We start from the raw sequence: 17,842 nt of genomic DNA on the forward strand, positions 1-17,842 counted from the left end.
TTATTCTATGCTGATTACTGTTCATAACAACCATCAGGCTTTGCTCCCTGCAGCGCATTCCTCTGTTACAACCTTCATATAGCACTCCAAGCAACGATCCTGAGATACACAATCTATCATTCAGGGATTTATCAGCAGTCAAGAAGAGCAGCAGGTGCAATGGAAGGAAGCTTCACGTCATGTGACATTACCCAGACCTGCCAAGCAGCAACCAGTAGCTACACCAATGTATGAACGCTCCTTTGTAAGGTCTAATCCGAAGAAACAAAAAGGAATAGGCTTGCAACGCATTTTGTAGACGTCCCATACGGCCGGTATGTACTAATTCATGATGATTCCGCAGCCCAAGCGCCAGCGCTGATCCTCCTATACATGAACTGTGGCCGAGTCGCTTTCTGAGTTGTCCAGCGCAGAAGTAAGCGCGCGTAACTGTGTACGAAGAAATGTAACCATTCTGGCTTGTACACTACCCAGCATTAGGTCGCTCCTCGGCTCGTTGACAGCAGCCGACTGTCCTGCGTGACAAGCAATGTCTTCAATAACGGCTTGTAGTTCTTGAAGCATTCCCGAAAGTATTTGACGAATAAGGGCCGTCCCTAAGTCCTTGCCCAAGCAGTGATCGCCAATGAAGAAGTCCGGTCTTCGGATCTCGACTTTGCCTTTACTGCTGGGTAGGACGGCGCGGCCCGCGGTTGAGTTGCGGCCGTGACTGTATAATTCAACAATGTGCCTGTACCAAGCAGTAATCTCAGAGCAGATGACGGTGACAATGAGGAGCACCTGCGGCCTTCTGTAGCACGAACATTGGACTACGGAGACGACCGCCCGCAAGGCAGCCTGGTTCATGGACAGGATAGCGTCAGCTGCACGCGATAGTTGAGGATGGCGACCACTACCCTGGGCATGAGTGCACGAGCTTGACTCGACGTGCATGGAGCTGAGGATCCCTGTAGCAACGCTGATGCAGCACCCTTGGGGGTTCTGGCAAAGCCGGTCCTCTTGAGACCGAGTGGCTTCAAGCATCGATGGGATGCCGTTATCCTCCGTGATTAGCATCGGAGCGGAATTGTCGGACAGACTGTCTGTGGATGAGGACGTATCCATTCTCCACGTGGGCGGTAATTTTCTGCTCTCGAAACTGAAAATGTCAAACGCGGTGAAATCGACGTGCGAGTTGCTCGGGAGAAGGGCGTGAACTGATGAAAAGGGGATTTCGGGATCCAGAAAGCCACCGGATGGAGAAAGACGATCCCCGACATATCCAATTTCTGGTTCATCGGCCATCTCCATCGTGTGGTGAGTGCTCTCGGGGTGGTGTTGTGATAGTGTCACGAGGTCAGGCCTGGTATGGATGTGATAAGATGAAGCCATACACGCCATCCATGAATAAGTACGAGCAGCACCGCAAGGTATATGTTACAACCAGACAACCTACAGGGCCAAATTGGTTTATCAGCCTCAGCCACGTTCCATATTATTCTAATATGAATACGACCTAGCCCAAAAGGCGTCCGTCCGAACTAAGTACGCGTCAATCTAGGCTTCATATGCACAAGGTAGTATCCATTATCCAACACGAACGACTAACCACCGCTGATAAACCGACGGCGATAGGGGAAAGACTGATGTGTAGGCCCATTATTGGTCAGTTCACCGTGTTTGCCAATATCTGGCCCTAAGCTTGGTGGCTACAAGCATGAGTGGTCGAGGCTTGCCAGGGCTTGCCGTAGCTTGGTGTAGCGGCAACAATCTATTCCTAGTACTTAATTTTCGCGAACGATACTTGTATTCTTAGTGCATTACGAGTTAACAGAATCCACCTAATCGGCCGCGGTGGCCAACTAGAGCTGTTAGCAACACGTTGCCATGCACCTTGGAGCAGGGGCCATGAACTCCCGCTAGCTGCGGCTATAGCTAACCCCGCTGTCGGTGCAGATTGCACTTTGTCACTCAGGAAGTGGCAAGACGTGTGGTCTCATGAGTCTGGTCGTATTTTTATATAGTATCATACATAGCACATGGGACATCTTGCAGATTTTCGAGAGACGACGTAGTTGCACGTAGGCATTGGACTAGACTGGATGACACCAGTCCGCAAATCCATTACTTTGGGTTGATGATGATGACTACTCTTTATCCGTCTTCTATCTTTATCATTTAAAAGCTATGTTCAACTTCGCAACATAATTCTGGCATACATTCCTTTCATGGCGTCTTCGCGCTAGTTCTCCCCGGTGAAAATACTTCATGTACTTGTTCAGTCACGCGCGCAATCACAGTGCCTTCAGCCGGTTGCCTACTGGGTGCCGGGCAAAGGCTCCCCAGCCATAAACCGAGGGAATCCTTGGTAGCCGATGCCGAGCTCGCCGGCTCCCGGCCGGAAACCGACGATTTCATTCTTGCGACCCTTGAGCTCATCAACGTCCCAAGAGGCGAAAACGATCTTGTTTCTGAGAAACTCTGCTTCGGGGGAGGCAATCCAGACAAGGAAATCGGCGGGAAGAGACACTGTACACGAAAGAATGACCGTTAGTTCCTTGCATCGAAAACATATGGGCGACAAAGGACGGGTCCAGTTTATACTTACTGTCATCATAGGCATATGGCAATTTTATCGTCTCAGCCAGCTTGGCAGACATAGCCGTCTGGAGGAGTCCCGGATGCACATTGTGAAGACGCACTTGCGGGTTCTCGGCGGCAAAGGAGTCTAAGAGCTGAACTGCGGCCATCTTGCTGCTCCGGTAGGCGCCCATGCCGGGAAAAGGGGGGAATAGGATGCCGGCTGTGGTCAGATTGATGAAGGTGACTGGCTTGTCCGTGTCTGCGCTGACCGTCTTGTTTGCCAGGATGACAGCTTGTGCTGTCACCAGCGTACCGACAACAGTAGTCTTGTAGCCGTCCAGAAAAGTAGCCGGATCGGCTTGCAGAAGGGGAACCACGGGGGCCAGGGAGCCGGCACAGTGGACGAGGATGTCGATACCGCCAAACTCGGCAGCCACCTTGTTCATGGCATCGCGTACACCCGAAGCATCGCACAGATCAACCGTGTGAGTGTGAAAGGTCACCTCTGCGTGGCCGGCTCGAACAGTCGTGACGGTTTCCGCCAGGGCGTCAGCGCGTCGACCGAAGAGGATGAGAGCTCGGGGACGCGATGCAGCAAAGGATGCGGCGGTGGCCCGGCCGATGCCGCCAGATGCGCCAGTGATCAGCACAACCTTGCCCGCCGTGGACAGGCCGGGCTGAGTTGGATTGATGCCGGCATACGTGGCAGAGTGAGTGATTTTGGTATAGGAGGGTGGTGTCGCTGCCATTCTGTCAGACCGTGGGCTTCTCTTTGTCTCTGTGTGGGTTTGGTTGTGGTGGTGGTGTAGTGCAAACGACCGAGTGTGGAAATAATCAAATAGATAACTGTCTAGGATTCACTCTGAAGCGATGGATAGGTAGTAGAGCACACAAAATAGCACACAAACCGGCTGAAGTACAGACGGAGGTGAGTGAGTATGGCTGGTCAGAGTACGAGAGGAGGCCAACATTAGTGAATTTAACCTGGTCGCTGACCATCCCCTGGGTGTCCCTCAGACGCCTTCATTGTCTCGGAGACCGGAGGCGAGCGTGATTTTCTTAGCCTCAATCTTGGTTCCATGCAGGTACTTTCTGTATTGATGTTTTGACCAATCATTTCGGATACTGGATTCCACGCTAAATAAAATAACTCAGTGAGATCGAAGGTTACTTGACACTCGGAGTGGAACCGATAATGAACGGGGGCTGTACAGTATTGTCTTTTCGGGGGATTTTGAATGCATGGATCTTGGTAAGTCCCCGCGTTTAGTCCTTTTACACATACATCGGGGGATTTGCTAGCCTGAGATCAGGTACCCACCGACTACAGCAAGCGCCGCCCCTCTTTGTCGCGCTATCTACGGAGCCGGAAGATGCGTGGCTTTGTCGCAAGGCTTGCCATCCGGTTAATCTGCGGCCATGAGAAGATGCCTCGGAAGCCTAGAGATTGGCTCTCCATTTACTCCGAATGGACATGAAGGATGATTCACTTTTATTGACCGTTTTTGCAGGGGCAAAGTATTACTATCTGCGAGCCATTCTTCACAACTGGGATGATTCTAAAGCAGTGCAGATACTAGCCAACATTGTGCCTGCCATGTCAGCTGATTCGCTGGTGGCCATATATGAGGTGGTGGTGCCGGATGAGAACGCTCACGTGTGGCCTGCTGGGCTGGATCTCCAAATGTATACTCTGTTCGGAACCATGGAGCGGACGGCATCGCAATGGGATGCAATCCTTGACAAAGCAGGGCTGCGTGCTGTGGAGGTAAAGGTGTATTCGCCTGTCATGCGGAACTCTGTCATTTTTGCCGCAGCCAAGTAGCTAGTTGGCCTCTTCAGGATAGAGGTCTAAAGATACATTGTCCTGCGAGAATACGAGGGTAAATCGATCTAGCTCATTATTTAAGCTATATTTGTTTTCAGCTGTTCATATCGACCATTACTGGCAATCAAGAGGATTGGGTGAACCAATGGTGCTGAAGCGCCTCTCCTGCAGTAATCCGTTTTGTTGGGTCTAGATTGGTCATTTTGCCCACGAGATCCCTGAGGTCCGGCTCTACATAATCCCAAGTGTGGAAGGGTTGTCTCAGATCGCCTGGGGTGAAGCTGTTGGCAAGAGATACTAAACGCTCATAGAAGGCGTTCTCCTCTCCAATATGTTGGAGAAGCCCATTGAGACCGTCTTGATCGGCGAAGTAAGATATGTGTTTGCGGAGTATATAGCGCCATGAGTCCGGCGCATTTAGCTGGCTGTCACTGACGCGAAAGACCATGTCGTTAACCATGACATAAATCATCTGCGAAGGACTTTAGCGACGTGCTGGAGTTATATTTGTTTATTATAAAGTCACCCATACCACGATACCGAAAGAGAAAACATCCGAGGCCTGATTCTGGCGGGATCTGCACCAACTCTCGGGCCTCCTCCAGATAGCATTGCCACAGAGAGGACCTCTCAGCCATTTTCCAGGCGGCACAATGACCGTGTCTTCCAGATCAGAAATTTGGACTTCTTTAACCCTGATTTGACCGGCCGCATCTTCCTCGTAGTCCACGAGGATATTGTCAGGCTTGATATCTATTAAATGTTAGTAGCATGGAAGGTATATTAGGACTTTGGAACTTTCCATTGTGGAGAATTTCTCTGTCATGTATATTAGCTAGGCCATGTAGCGCGCTCTGAAGAATATAACGTCGCGCATCTTTAGACAGAGATCTCTGACTTAGACGAAGCAAGTCGCCATCCAAGAACGAGTAGATAAACAAATCGAGGTTTTGGATAGTATCAACAACCGCTCGCACATTTGGACAAGAAGACAGTCGCTTTTGCAGAGCCAGCTGGTACTCGAACTCTCCTGGGATCATATTCTTCAAGATGTACTTCCTTCCTTCAGCTCTTCCCGCCATTCAGTCAGTCGCAATTCACTGACCAGGAGTTATTCCAACACGCCTGGCACGATACACACACAGTAGGGGCTGTCGCCGATCAGCGAGAATTTCTTCGACTCTATACATTTGCCCTGAGTCACTCTTGAGGAGTGTAGCTGGAGCGATGGGCTCCGTATTAGACTGCGCTACAGACACGATGCATCTCTGAAGCGGTTGTCCGAGGGGGCGGCGGATGGTTCCTGACAGTGGGATCCTGCTATGACGGGCTAACTGCATTGATAACGACTTGGAGAAAGTAGACAGATGTATGAAGAAGTCCAACATCATTGGCATGGGTTGTTCTTGCCTACTAGACGGCGTCAAAACAACCATTATTCAACGGAAGGGAGGACAACGGGATTCCTGATTAGGATATTTCTTGGCGGAGCTGAGCTCAGTCCAATCAGACAAGGCAGGCATAGATGTGGCTCAAAAGGATTATCAGTTGAAGTACATCACATTGCAATGATTGTATACGAGAAGCCCCGGCAGTTAGAAGCTCTCCGGCGAAGGAGGGCTATTCACCCGCACAGCATAGGTACCTTCCACACCTTCGTATCATCCACAAACCCCTGGTTCAAGACAAACACCATGCAGCAAGTGCTGCAAAAAGCTGCGACCCTCTATTTCCAGCACGATTGCAGTACTCAACCAACGCGCGATTCCTCTCAGCAGCGGTGGTGCCAGTCGCGTAAAGGACCTTGGCCAGATCAACCGGACACAAATAAGGCGGTTGACGCGCATCCTCTGCCAGCGAGGCACTGCCCTGCATCGAACACGCATAATACACGCAGTGGTCTATACCAAAGCAATGGCCCAGCTCATGACTGACAGTACGACACATCCTGGAGAGCCAGAGCGCGGAGAGGAGATCCAAAGATGAATCTATATCTGGCACAGCCGATGCTGCAGCTACCGAAACCTTTAGCCGTTCAGACGGCGTAGGTGTCCTCGACGGGGTGGTCCTCTGCCGCTTGGCAACCGGAGCCGCGTTGCAGCAGCCGTTGATGTACTCTTGACAATGGGATGCTGGCCATGCATGGTCACGCTCAACGGAATGGACCTTGTCTAGGCCCGGATGATAGCGGGCGCTGGAGACAACCGCGACGCGACTTCCGCCGTAGGCGCGTCCACAGACGAAGACATCATCATCGTCCTCGTAGAGGTCGTGATCGACAAGCATGCAGAGAGCGTAGGCATCTTCTGGCAGCATGCTGATGGCCGCATCGAGCAGATCATCTAGATTCAACTGATGAGCGTAGACTTTGTCCGGACAAGCACGCGTGCGAATGCGAATACATTCATCGGAGACCGCCAGACCAACATACTTTGGTGCCGTCTTCGATGATGCCTTGTCACTATCCCATGGAAGAAACTGGATGTTACTTGTTAGAAGCTTGACGGGTAAGCCGCGATAGAACGCAGCCACGTAGTCAAGGATATCTGTTGGCTGGGCAGGGAGGGCATTCGGATAGGCACGCCCTTTTTTTGGATGGGCCCAGTCGCGTAAGAAAGCAAGGCCGTCACCAATGCGAGGCGGTGCGACCACGTACACCGTTTTCCTAGACGGTGTGATCTTGTTCCGATCCCCATCGTCCAGCCACTCCTGGAAGCTCTGAGGGGGATGGTCAGGGTCCAGAGCAAGGTCATCATCAGGGAGGACTAAAGGAGCTGGAAAATGCAGGTGGTCGAGGTCGACTGAGGGTAATGAGTTCCTCTGAGGCGATGTTTGTCCTGTAGCTAATTTTCTTTGCCTCAGGGATGGTTGTCTGTATCCTGCAGCACTAGCATGTTGCGAGACGCTTCCACTGAGAGTACTATGCGGGCAAACCATGCTGCAAGTCGGTGATAGTCAGTAGTCAGATACCTGGTGTTGTTGTCGAAGATAATCTGTAGGAGACACTAACAACGCTAAGCCTATTTAGGCATACGAATCAATGCCTCAAGCGCTCTAACTGTACAGTTTAGCAGGTTCCTATCAAAAGATTGCTCATAAATCCTGTAATGATACACAGAACTTGCAACGGTGTTGTTAGGATGAGTGATATCTTCTAGTGATCCACAAACGGAAGGACTTTGAGCCACTCCCTGCGTTCTTCATCGTTCCTGGCTTCACGATCCAAGAACCTCTTCACCCCTCGTCTAGCTCTCTCCTAGACTTTTCATAGTCTCCATCAGTGACCCTACCATCCCAATGTTTAAAACATCCAGTGTCGCCAACAAATGCATCCATGAGTTCAACCCCTTGGGCCCATAACTCGGCATCCTGCTCCTGCTGCTGAATTTCTTCGTCCGAGAACTGCAATGGAAACGGCGTTTCAGGAGTGCTGCCATCCACCCCTACGCCAACGATATGTGCCCATTCTTTCTCGACATCTCTCAATAGGCTGTCGAGAAGCGGCTCGTAGTCCATCAAGACTAATCCCGGAACCACACTGACCTGGTGCCGGAGAGTGTTTTGGCCCTGTATCGCTTCAAAGACCGTGTTGTTAACCTAAAGACACCGAGCTAGATAGAGATTGTGCAGGGTCTGTGCTCTATGAAGTGCCTTTGCTTTCCGCTGTTCATCTGGATCCATGGAGTCAAAATTTGCTGGCAAAGGGACCTTCCCTAAATCTTCAGGAACCGGCCCATTGTAATCGAGAAACGCTGGGCGCCCAACTTGCATGAAAAGTGGAAGGGCACTGACGGACTGCCAATCAAGAATCCCCAGAATACGGCTTGGGTCTTTAGGATCGACAAATATATTCTGAGAATGAAGATCACCATGCCATAAAACTGAGGCATGAGTGGCTTCATGTTCTGGTAAAACATAAGGTGCCACCTTAATGTAGTTTTCCAACGCGGAGAGCTTTTTTGAGAGGCTAGGCTGGTATTGTCGGGGTCCATAGAAAAGACCTTCAGGCATTAAGGGGTACCGGAGACCTGCCTTTGCAGTCGCAATCTCCCTCCTCGCAATGGCCGTCATAACTTCTGTGGGCGTTGGCCCTAAACGTGGTGCATGGATAAGCACAAAGTAACCATATTATACGAGTCGGAGACGGACTTACATGGACCACGCTCAATATCCAAATCACCTCTCCCGAAGTCAAAGCAAGAAGGAACGGTTATTAGTCGGCCCAATGGCGAATGTTTTGCTCCACACTTCGTTTCCAGTTGAATCGAGATATAGAGGCGAAGTAGAGTCCGATCTGTCATGAAGGTCGTCTTTATAGTACAGCGACCCGAATTTTGAGAATTTGGTTGCTGCTAAGCGCCTCTCGATTTCAATCACTTGGTCCAGGATGTGGGCTTTCTGCTTTCCTTTGAGGGACTCCCATAGATCAGTTAGTACTACCCCGGCCTGCTTCTCCATGAGGATATACTCCGCTCCAAGGAAGTTCCCTGACGCTCGAGGACTCCACGCGTACACTCTTGGAACAGGGACTTCCAGGACATTCCTCAACTAGCTAAGTTAGTACTGACGCGCAAGAAGAAATCGCAGTAGCGAAGCGGGCCATACAAAGTCCATAGTTGCAACCTCCCTAGCTGTGGTGAAGTACGGTCTGCCTGCATTGGGATTTGGAAGTTTCGCGATAACCTCACGTCCATCATCCATAGTAAGCTGGAACACTTTGTTATATTGATCCTCGGAGATCTTGAGCACTTTGGTGCATGATCTCGATCCGATCGCAGAGGCAGCTAGTTGCAGAAGCGCTGAGAGGTCGAACTTGACATAGCGACAGGCAAATTGCTGTCTCTCGTTCCAAAGCCAACGACCCGAGGTAAAGCGATTGAGCGCCTCAAGAACATGCTTTGAGTCTGTAATTCCCTCGGTCTCACTCATCTTCCGATTGCTGGAAGGAATAGAAGCCCCCATAAGTGTATCGCTGTGGTGGCTACAGCGGTGAGAAAGCGTTGCTCCCTGGGATCTTCTCAGGAAGCGGCCCCGGAGGACATTCATATCTAGCGCTTTAGAACGGCTGGAAGATCTGTCATTCCATTGCCATTGAGCAACAGCCCGCCGTGACTCGTGAAACGAGGATGGAAGACAAGACGTGAAGTGGTAGTTATAGATGCGATGGGCCCGTTGGAAGGCACCCGCGTTCCCCACCGATACGTCAGTCGCTCCGCTGTTGCGAAATAAACACTCGACGGTCTCCCGCTTCCCCCCCTCTTCCTCTTCCTCTTCTCTCCTGTTTCAGTCGGTCAATTCCCTCCTCCCCCGATATTGCCTGCTGGTTCAGTCATGTCAATCGTTAATGGTAAGCCCTTCTTCGATTTCTTACTAAGGATCCCCGGCTAAACGTGGTAGATTCCATTTGGGCCGCCAACCCCTCTACCGCGAGGGGTCAGCCTACTCAGCTGTCCTCGGACTCCAAGGGTGAGCGGCTTGCATATGCGGTATGTCTTGGATGCCTACAAAAGATAGAAAGATATTGTCGCAGTCACTAACACAAACAGTCCAACAAATCCATCTTTATCCGTTCCATCGACGACCCCGCAGTCGCCAGACAGTACATCGAACACAAGGCACAGACCACCGTCGCTCGCTTCTCTCCCTCTGGATTCTACGTCGCTAGTGGTGACAGTACCGGTTTAGTCCATGTCTGGGACTGTTGTGGCGAGGGACTCACAAAGGGCGAGTACAGTATCATCAACGGTAGAATCAACGACCTGGCCTGGGACGGTGACTCCCAGCGCATCATCGCCGTCGGAAACGGGAAGCAACGCTATGGTCATTGCATCACATGGGACAGCGGAAACACCGTCGGAGAAATCATCGGCCACACACAGCAGATCAACACGGTGTCCATCAGACAGCAGCGCCCCCTCCGCGCGGCCGCTGCCGGTGACGACAAGAACATCGTTTTCTACCACGGCGCACCCTTCAAATTCAACACTAGCATTCGTGAAAAGCACTCCAACTACATCTACGGCGTCTCATTTAGCCCGGACGGTTCGACGTTGGTCAGTGTGGGCGCGGACCGCAAGATCTGGCTTTACGATGGCAAGACCGGAGAGGCGAAAGGTCAGATTGGGGACGGCGAACACAAGGGCAGTATCTTTGCGGTTTCGTGGTCGAAGGATTCGCGTAAGTTCGTCACTGCCAGCGCGGATCGGACGGTCAAGATCTGGGACGCTGAAGCGGGCAAGACCACGCAGACCTGGCACATTGGAGGAGAAGGAAGCACAAATGTCCGTGACCAGCAGGTTGGAGTCGTCTGGCCGCCGGCTAGAAGCGACAACCTCCTGATCAGTCTTTCGTTGAGCGGTGATCTGAATTACCTTGTCGAAGGCACCCCGGAGCCGCGCCAGGTGGTGCAGGGTCACCAAAACAGTATTACATCTCTGACACAAAGCTCTGGCAGCGGCCAGGAGACCCTGTGGACGGGTAGTTTCGATGGTAGAGTCTGCAGCTGGGACGTCCCCACTGGCGCTGGAGAGGAGATCGATGGCGACAGTCATTCGGCATACATTGCAGGCCTGACTCCCACTCAGGAAGGCAATGGCCGGATCTACAGCGTCGCATGGGACGATACCCTTCGATCGGTGGACGTTGGTGCCAAGACGTACACTGGAACTGCTTCCAAGCTGGCGGGGCAGCCTAAAGGTGTTGCTGCCGGGGATGGCAAGGTGGTGGTTGGAACCACTGAGAGCGTTGAGCTCTATAAAGACGGACAGAAAGCCGGCGAGTTCAAGCCCAAGTTCCCCGTCACTACTGTTGCCGCCCATGGTAGTGTCGCAGCCATCGGAGGCGAGGACTCCACCGTCCAGATCTGCGATATTTCCGGTTCCAGCTTGTCACCAAAGGTTGACTTCAAGCCTTCGCGCAACCCCGTCTCAGCCCTGGCTTTCTCTCCAGACGGCTCCATGTTGGCTGTGGGTGATTCTCGAGGCCGGGTACTGATCCACAAGGTTGCGGATGGCAGTGTTGTCACAGATCGGTGGACGGCGCATACAGCGCGGATCACGTCGATTGCTTGGAATGAGAACAACACCCATGTTACTAGTGGCGCGCTGGACACCAATATCTTTGTGTGGAGCTTGACCAACCAGGGAGATTGGCTCCAGGTTCGAAACGCCCACAAGGAGGGCGTGAACGGCGTCGCATGGATTGCGGGAGGAACCAAGATTGCCTCTGCTGGAGCGGATGCGGCGGTCAAGGTGTGGAAGGTAGAGGGATTTAAATAGAGAGAGCGTCCTGCGATTTGGTCATGGTTCATGTTATTATTGTCTGTAGTAGCGAATAAATTTGGTGATGTTATGAATGGTGCGTGGCAGTAACCCCTGCCGGCGCGTGGAATGGGCGCCTCCACTCAGCGTCAGGTGCCCGACAACTCCAACAAACACGGGGACCGCGACACCGTTGAGCAACACCATGGAGTCTACAACTCGCCCGGTGGTCGATCCAAAGCCATGAGCTAGAATATGTCTCTATCGGGGGACTCATCGACCAGTTCCCGCCGCTTTTTGCGTCCCAAGAAGGTATCTCCCCTACGTCCTTGCTTTTTGTCCCCGTCATGCGCATTTGTGAGCTAAAAGGCAATCTCATACAGCTCCGACAAGCGACGTTCGTTTTACCCACCACCGGTCAACGACTGAAAGGTCTGGTTAGCCTACGAAATCCATACTCTGCCTCGAATGGCGGCGAGCATGAAGAGCGCCGCGGTCTTCTGTCGGGTGAGATTTCCGCGCATCGCGACACTCTCCCGCAGCGGGCGCGGAAAAAAGCCATTGACGTAGGGTCCTGGGTGCGGGCGTTTGTCACCTCAGAACAAGGAATTGGGGTTCTCAAGTGCAGTCTGGCATATTTGCTGGGATCTCTTGCGACATTCGTTCCGCCTATTGCGGCGTTCCTGGGCAATCAAGATGGCAAGCATGTGGTGGCTACCGTCACGGTGTACTTCCACCCGGCAAGGTCGCAGGGGAGCATGTACAAGGCTTTGATCTGCGCCCTGCTGGCCTTCCTCTACGCCGCCTTTATCTCCGTCACGAGCATGTGCGTGTCCATGTTCTTCCAGGACACTCTGGACCTGCTCCCGCTCGGTCATGCGGTCGTCCTAATTGTGTTTTGCGGCGGCGGTCTGGGATTCGTCGGCTGGACGAAGCAGAGACTCGGAGATCCGCTCGTGAACGTTGCCTGCTCCCTCGCGTCCCTTTCGACGATCACCGTCTTGACGAAAGAGGGAAAGGTGCAGAGCGGGGATTTGTCGTTTGACAAGATCTCCCAGGTGCTGAAGATGGTCGTCATGGGGGTCGCAGCCACCATGGCGGTGTCCTTCGCCATCTTTCCCATTTCCGCGCGGAAAAAGCTTCGCGCCAACGTCACAACCGTGACCGGCACCCTGGCGACCATGCTGGCCCTGATCACCGAGAGCTTTTTGAGCGGGTCGGAGGAGGATCTGCAGACGCAGGAGTACATCGTCGCCGCTGCGCGCCATAAGAAGGCATATGGTCTGCTGGACAATCTCGTCAAGGAAGCGAAACTGGAACACTTCGTTGTCGGCACGGAGAGGGAGTACCGGCTGGAAAAGACGCTCGTTCGCTGGGTGCAGGATATTACTCATAACATGGGAGGCCTGCGCAGTGCGGCGCTTCTTCAGTTTCAGCTCCTAAAGCAAACCAATCCTGCCAGTCCACCTCAGTCGATCAGGCCTGGTAGCGAGATGAATGGGATTGGTTCTGAGCCCATGGGCAGTCCTTGGTCGGTGCATGAAGAACGGGCCTTCTTGGAGCCCATCGATGAACGGCCGGAAGATGAGGAAGAAGAGGAAGTGCCTGTTTCTGCTACTGATAGAGACAGGCCGCGCTCAAATCCCGCTCCAGATACGACGGAACTGGACCCTGACCATGTTCTTCTTCCTGCTGATATCTTTGCCATTTTCATTAGCCACCTGGGGCCGTCTATGGTAAGACTGACTGCCGCTTTTGTTGGACCTGCTGACTGACTGTCCGTAGCGGTCGCTCGCCTTTACCTTAAAGGAGATTTTCAAGGAAATTCCGTTCAAACCAGGCCCCGATTACAAGGTGGCCGTGAATAGTCGCTTCCGGACCAGTCTGGATCGTGCGCTGGAGCTGTATCGGGAGTCCCGTGAGGAGGCGCTGAAGACAATCTACCGGCAAAAGGAAGTCATTAAGGTGCAAACGATGGAGGTGGAAGCAGACTTGGAGGAAGTTTCGGCCAGTTGCGGACATTTCAGTTTCTCACTGCTGGAGTTCGGCGAGCAGTTGAAGCAGCTGCTGGCAATCCTGGATGAATTGCAACTCGAATCGGAAGAGCGTCCCAATGGGAGATCGTGGAACTGGCTGAAATTCTGGCGCTGGCGACAGCAGTCCAGCGAAACTGGTATGTGGACCAGCCTGATTTCATGCACTATATTGAATGTTTCTAACCGGGGACAGAAGCACCGTTGGCGGAACAGGTCGCTATACCAAACGGTGCGGAAGCCCGACTGAACTCATCCAGTTCCAATGCACCCTCCTCCACGCGCAGGACTCCATTAGATAAGTCTGCCAAAGGAACCCTCACATATCGGCTCTGGAAATCTCTGGAGGTGTTTCGACGGGACGATACCAAATTCGCCATCAAAGTCGGCACAGGAGCGGCCCTATTTGCGTTGCCGTCCTTTCTCCAGTCGACGAGACCGTTCTACTCCCACTGGCGAGGCGAGTGGGGCTTACTGTCCTACATGCTTGTTTGTTCCATGACGATTGGGGCCTCCAACACCACCGGTTATGCGCGATTCCTGGGTACCTGTTTAGGTGCCGTGTGCGCAATCATCTCATGGTATGTGTCAGCCGGGAACGTATTTGCACTGGCCTTTCTGGGATTGCTCATGGCTACGTGGACTTCATATATCATCATCGTGAGAGGCCAGGGTCCCATGGGTCGGTTCATTATGCTCACATACAACCTTTCGGTGCTATATGCCTACTCGCTTACGCAGAAGGAGGGACATCATGATGAGGACGAGGGCGGCGACAAGCCGATCATCACTGAAATCGCCCTCCACCGCGTGGCCGCTGTTCTTGCTGGCTGCATTTGGGGTATCATCATCACCCGCATCATCTGGCCGATTAGCGCACGCAAGAGGTTGAAAGATGGACTGAGTCTGTTGTGGCTGCGGATGAGCCTGACCTGGAAAAAGGGTCCGTTGTCCACGATGGTGAACGCCGCGGACCAGCCTGGATTCATGACTCCGCGGGAGAAGCTGGAGATTGAGCGGTTCTTGTCACGTCTGGAGGGCCTCCAGGCATCTGCGCGGTCCGAATTTGAGCTGCAGGGAGCCTTTCCCGATGCCGCATACAGCAATATCCTCCGTCGCACACGGAGCATGGTGGACGCTTTTTTTGCGATCAATCTGGAGCTGGTTAAGAACATGACCGCTTCGGAAGGTGAACTTGCGATTCTCCGGTATACTTTGCAGGAACGACGGCAGTTGTCTTCCCGGATCAGCCATCTGTTGTCTGGTGAGTGCAATTACCTCGGTTTGCTCGTGCCCATGATGGATGAAGGGTTCGCTGACATGTACACAGTCATGGCGTCGTCTATGAAGCTTGAATACCCTCTTAACGACGTGCTGCCCAATATTGAACATGCCCGCGACCGACTTCTGGCACGTCTTTTCCGGTATCGCAAAGACCTGGAGGCGTCGCATCTGTCCACCGACGAAGACTATGCGTTGCTGTATGCGTACGGTAGGTGGTCTTCCTTTGTAAATTGGAAACGGCATGGGCTAACGACCTTCAGTTCTCGTGACGGGCCAGTTGTCCAAGGAGATTGAAGAGATCATGGCGGAAATTGGGCGGTTATTCGGGGTGTTGGATGAGGAGGCCGTGAAGCTGGACTAGTAGAGCGATTCGTCGCGTAAAATAGCAGAACAAGACATCCATCTAGAAATAGCAGATGAGCAATTCCGTAGCAGTCATGGCACGACATGTAGCAGTTGTTGCAGACGACCGTCGTTCAGCCATGGTAAGGTCGCATTGTTGGCGGGGAACGTGAAAATCGCTGGATGGAGTCAAAACCCCAGAATTTCATCCTCCTCCCTCCTTCCATCCCCTCATCCATCTCCCCTCCGCCCTCCCCATCGCCCTTCCATCCATCCTCGCATGCCCTCGCCATCTGCCCCATCTCCGCCGTCCCTCGGTCTTTTTCTGGCATGTCCTCCGCCTCATGAACGCCTAGTTCTCCCCACCCCCGGCTTCGCGCTGCCCCGTCGCGCCTCGGCGACCCTCGCAACCAAACCATGCAGATCGACCCGGCGGCCCTGAGTCGGACTGACTCTCCATCAAACGCGATCTCTTCCTCCAAAGGCGCCGCTCCCACGGCGCCGTCTACGCAGAAATCCACCAAGGCGCTGATTTCCGTCCCGCGGCTGGACCTCGAGCCTATCTACACGGACCTGAAAGCCGCTATCGGCGACAACTGGGCCGAGTACAAGGAGGCCATCACCCTGTTTCTTCTAGGTACGTTGGGATCGCAGTTGAGCTTCTGAATCCTGTGGAGGCGTATAGGCTATCTTTGTACCTCTACTAACCCGTCGCCGTCGCGCGCAGGACAATTAAACCAGAGCGAACTTTCGTCGCTTGTCGATCATATCATATGCGCCGACCAAAAGACCGAACATCTTCACAACAATTTCATATGCGCGATCATCGGGAACCTCACGAGAGACCTCCCGGACCATGGCGTGGCAAGTTGGGTGTCGGCAAACGACAAACCGTCTGTGGTGTCCAAGCCGACGTCAGGCGATGCGGCTGAGCAGCGTCTGAAGACGGAGGTGATGCAACTGCCGCCTAGGGACCGACGACGCATCAAGGCGATCCCCGAGGTATGATAGAACCGCGCGAGTGATGGCGAAGTCATGCCGTTGTACTAACGTCTTTGCTCTAGCGCGACCCCAGCGAATTCACCCACAATGAGTTGGAGGAATACCATCTGGCAAAGCAGATCAAGCTACCGAGTCAGGTCCCCGCCAGTGCGGGCGGATTGAACAAGACAAGTAGGTCTTCGCATATATTGTTATATCTGGAGTGGACGGGGCTGACCATACCCGCGCACCACAGACTGGGAACTGGAGATTCGGAAACGGTACGCACAATCACTCGCATCGGAGACGGGTGAATTTCCAGACGCAGAGTCCATCTACCAGCGTATGGTTCCAATATGCTATGAGGAGTCCGTCGTCGGCGGTGCGGGATTCCCCTGTGCCGAGTTCATGGCGATCGCGACGGAGACGTTTGTGAAGGAGGTCCTTTCCGTTGTGTTTTCACGAACGCGGTGCAACGGGCCCTCGGGGACGATCAACGGCATGATGATGCGGAAATACCGCCAGCAGCTCGAAATGGAAGAACTCGCTTTCACACGGGGTGAGATCGTCAAAGACAGTGCGACAGGCTTACTTCCGGTCGAAGCGAAGGAAGCCAGCGTCCGAAAGCCCCTTGGGGTCCGGGATTTACGGCTGTCGTTGGAGCTCGGTGGTGGTGTCCTTAGCCATATGCCTCTGATCGTGGATCAGATCATGGGCGGGTACCTCGAAGACGAGCTGGAGACGGACAAACAAGACCGCGTGGAGGAAGTGGTGGAAATGCCGGACAAGAACCCAAAACTGAATAAGTTCCCCGAAGAGATGGACGTGGACGAAGTAGACCTGGACTGGGAAGGCGGCACAGCGCAAGACCGAGAACAGCTGGGCTCATTACTAGACGAGTGTTTGTCCATGGCTGCTTGAGTCCTCGCAACCGTCCTGCTACCACCATCCAACACACAAAGAGCCCGACACACCCCGTCATCACACTTCATCACAACCTTCCTTTACTACCTTTCTTACATCGACACACTATTTTACCCCGATGAGCCCGAGAAGTGGCCCATCGTGGGAGGTCAGGCGTCCTAGGAGTACCGGAACTGGCACTGTCATGGGAATGGCATTGCCGATTGCATCTGGCTTGGAGTTCACGTGTCTTTCATACCCTTTCTTCATTTCACCTCCTCTTTCTGACTCATGCCGTTGTATCTGTCTTCTGCGAAGCGCGCCTCGAGGTGTCGCGTTGACCACTTCCAACGCGTCCCGGGCGTGTCCTACTCATGCAACGATTGATGCGTCACATTCGCATGGACATCTAGGACCTGAATAGGAATTCGAATGTCCCGCCGAAAACCACTACGTGAAGGTCTCAGGATATGCAGCGAACAGCGAACTCGTCGATACCCATTACTCGATTCGATTCGGTTTCCATCGCCATCCGCATTACTTGAAAAGACCGCGGGTAGCATCACCTGGGTTTCAATTGGCTTGAAATTCTGGATTCAAGTGTCTGCCGCTGGTCTACTGAGCTATATACACCTTTGTTTGAGACGCGG

The 17,842-nt window shown here is 53.0% G+C and overlaps 7 protein-coding genes across 7 annotated transcripts; 2 read left to right on the top strand and 5 right to left on the bottom strand.

Annotated features, from left to right (window-relative positions):
* Nucleotides 1–366: 366 nt before the first annotated feature.
* ATEG_06794 (uncharacterized protein) lies at nt 367–1,290 on the bottom strand (the record flags this gene model as incomplete). Its single annotated transcript, XM_001215972.1, has 2 exons — nt 367–466; nt 737–1,290. 2 exons carry the CDS (start codon nt 1,288–1,290, stop codon nt 367–369), a joined length of 654 nt encoding a protein of 217 aa, XP_001215972.1.
* Nucleotides 1,291–2,296: 1,006 nt separating this feature from the next.
* ATEG_06795 (SDR family NAD(P)-dependent oxidoreductase) lies at nt 2,297–3,311 on the bottom strand (the record flags this gene model as incomplete). Its single annotated transcript, XM_001215973.1, has 2 exons — nt 2,297–2,508; nt 2,588–3,311. The coding sequence occupies 2 exons, from the start codon at nt 3,309–3,311 to the stop codon at nt 2,297–2,299; spliced, it is 936 nt and encodes a 311-aa protein (XP_001215973.1).
* Nucleotides 3,312–4,514: 1,203 nt separating this feature from the next.
* Nucleotides 4,515–5,472, bottom strand: ATEG_06796 (uncharacterized protein; the record flags this gene model as incomplete). The annotated part of the gene is made up of 3 exons (XM_001215974.1): nt 4,515–4,862; nt 4,923–5,143; nt 5,289–5,472. 3 exons carry the CDS (start codon nt 5,470–5,472, stop codon nt 4,515–4,517), a joined length of 753 nt encoding a protein of 250 aa, XP_001215974.1.
* A 598-nt stretch (nt 5,473–6,070) lies between these two features.
* Nucleotides 6,071–7,906, bottom strand: ATEG_06797 (uncharacterized protein; the record flags this gene model as incomplete). Its single annotated transcript, XM_001215975.1, has 3 exons — nt 6,071–7,191; nt 7,425–7,448; nt 7,681–7,906. The coding sequence occupies 3 exons, from the start codon at nt 7,904–7,906 to the stop codon at nt 6,071–6,073; spliced, it is 1,371 nt and encodes a 456-aa protein (XP_001215975.1).
* Nucleotides 7,907–8,581: 675 nt separating this feature from the next.
* ATEG_06798 (uncharacterized protein) lies at nt 8,582–9,091 on the bottom strand (the record flags this gene model as incomplete). Its single annotated transcript, XM_001215976.1, has 2 exons — nt 8,582–8,938; nt 8,996–9,091. 2 exons carry the CDS (start codon nt 9,089–9,091, stop codon nt 8,582–8,584), a joined length of 453 nt encoding a protein of 150 aa, XP_001215976.1.
* Nucleotides 9,092–9,721: 630 nt separating this feature from the next.
* On the top strand, nt 9,722–15,327 carry ATEG_06799 (uncharacterized protein; the record flags this gene model as incomplete). The annotated part of the gene is made up of 9 exons (XM_001215977.1): nt 9,722–9,737; nt 9,788–9,876; nt 9,937–11,640; nt 11,803–11,859; nt 12,033–13,385; nt 13,435–13,822; nt 13,879–14,946; nt 15,013–15,174; nt 15,227–15,327. The coding sequence occupies 9 exons, from the start codon at nt 9,722–9,724 to the stop codon at nt 15,325–15,327; spliced, it is 4,938 nt and encodes a 1,645-aa protein (XP_001215977.1).
* Nucleotides 15,328–15,725: 398 nt separating this feature from the next.
* ATEG_06800 (TADA1 family protein) lies at nt 15,726–17,210 on the top strand (the record flags this gene model as incomplete). The annotated part of the gene is made up of 4 exons (XM_001215978.1): nt 15,726–15,945; nt 15,994–16,310; nt 16,373–16,481; nt 16,546–17,210. The coding sequence occupies 4 exons, from the start codon at nt 15,726–15,728 to the stop codon at nt 17,208–17,210; spliced, it is 1,311 nt and encodes a 436-aa protein (XP_001215978.1).
* Nucleotides 17,211–17,842: the final 632 nt, after the last annotated feature.

Source organism: Aspergillus terreus, genomic scaffold (assembly GCF_000149615.1).
Source record: "Aspergillus terreus NIH2624 scaffold_9 genomic scaffold, whole genome shotgun sequence".
Lineage (NCBI taxonomy): Eukaryota > Fungi > Ascomycota > Eurotiomycetes > Eurotiales > Aspergillaceae > Aspergillus > Aspergillus terreus.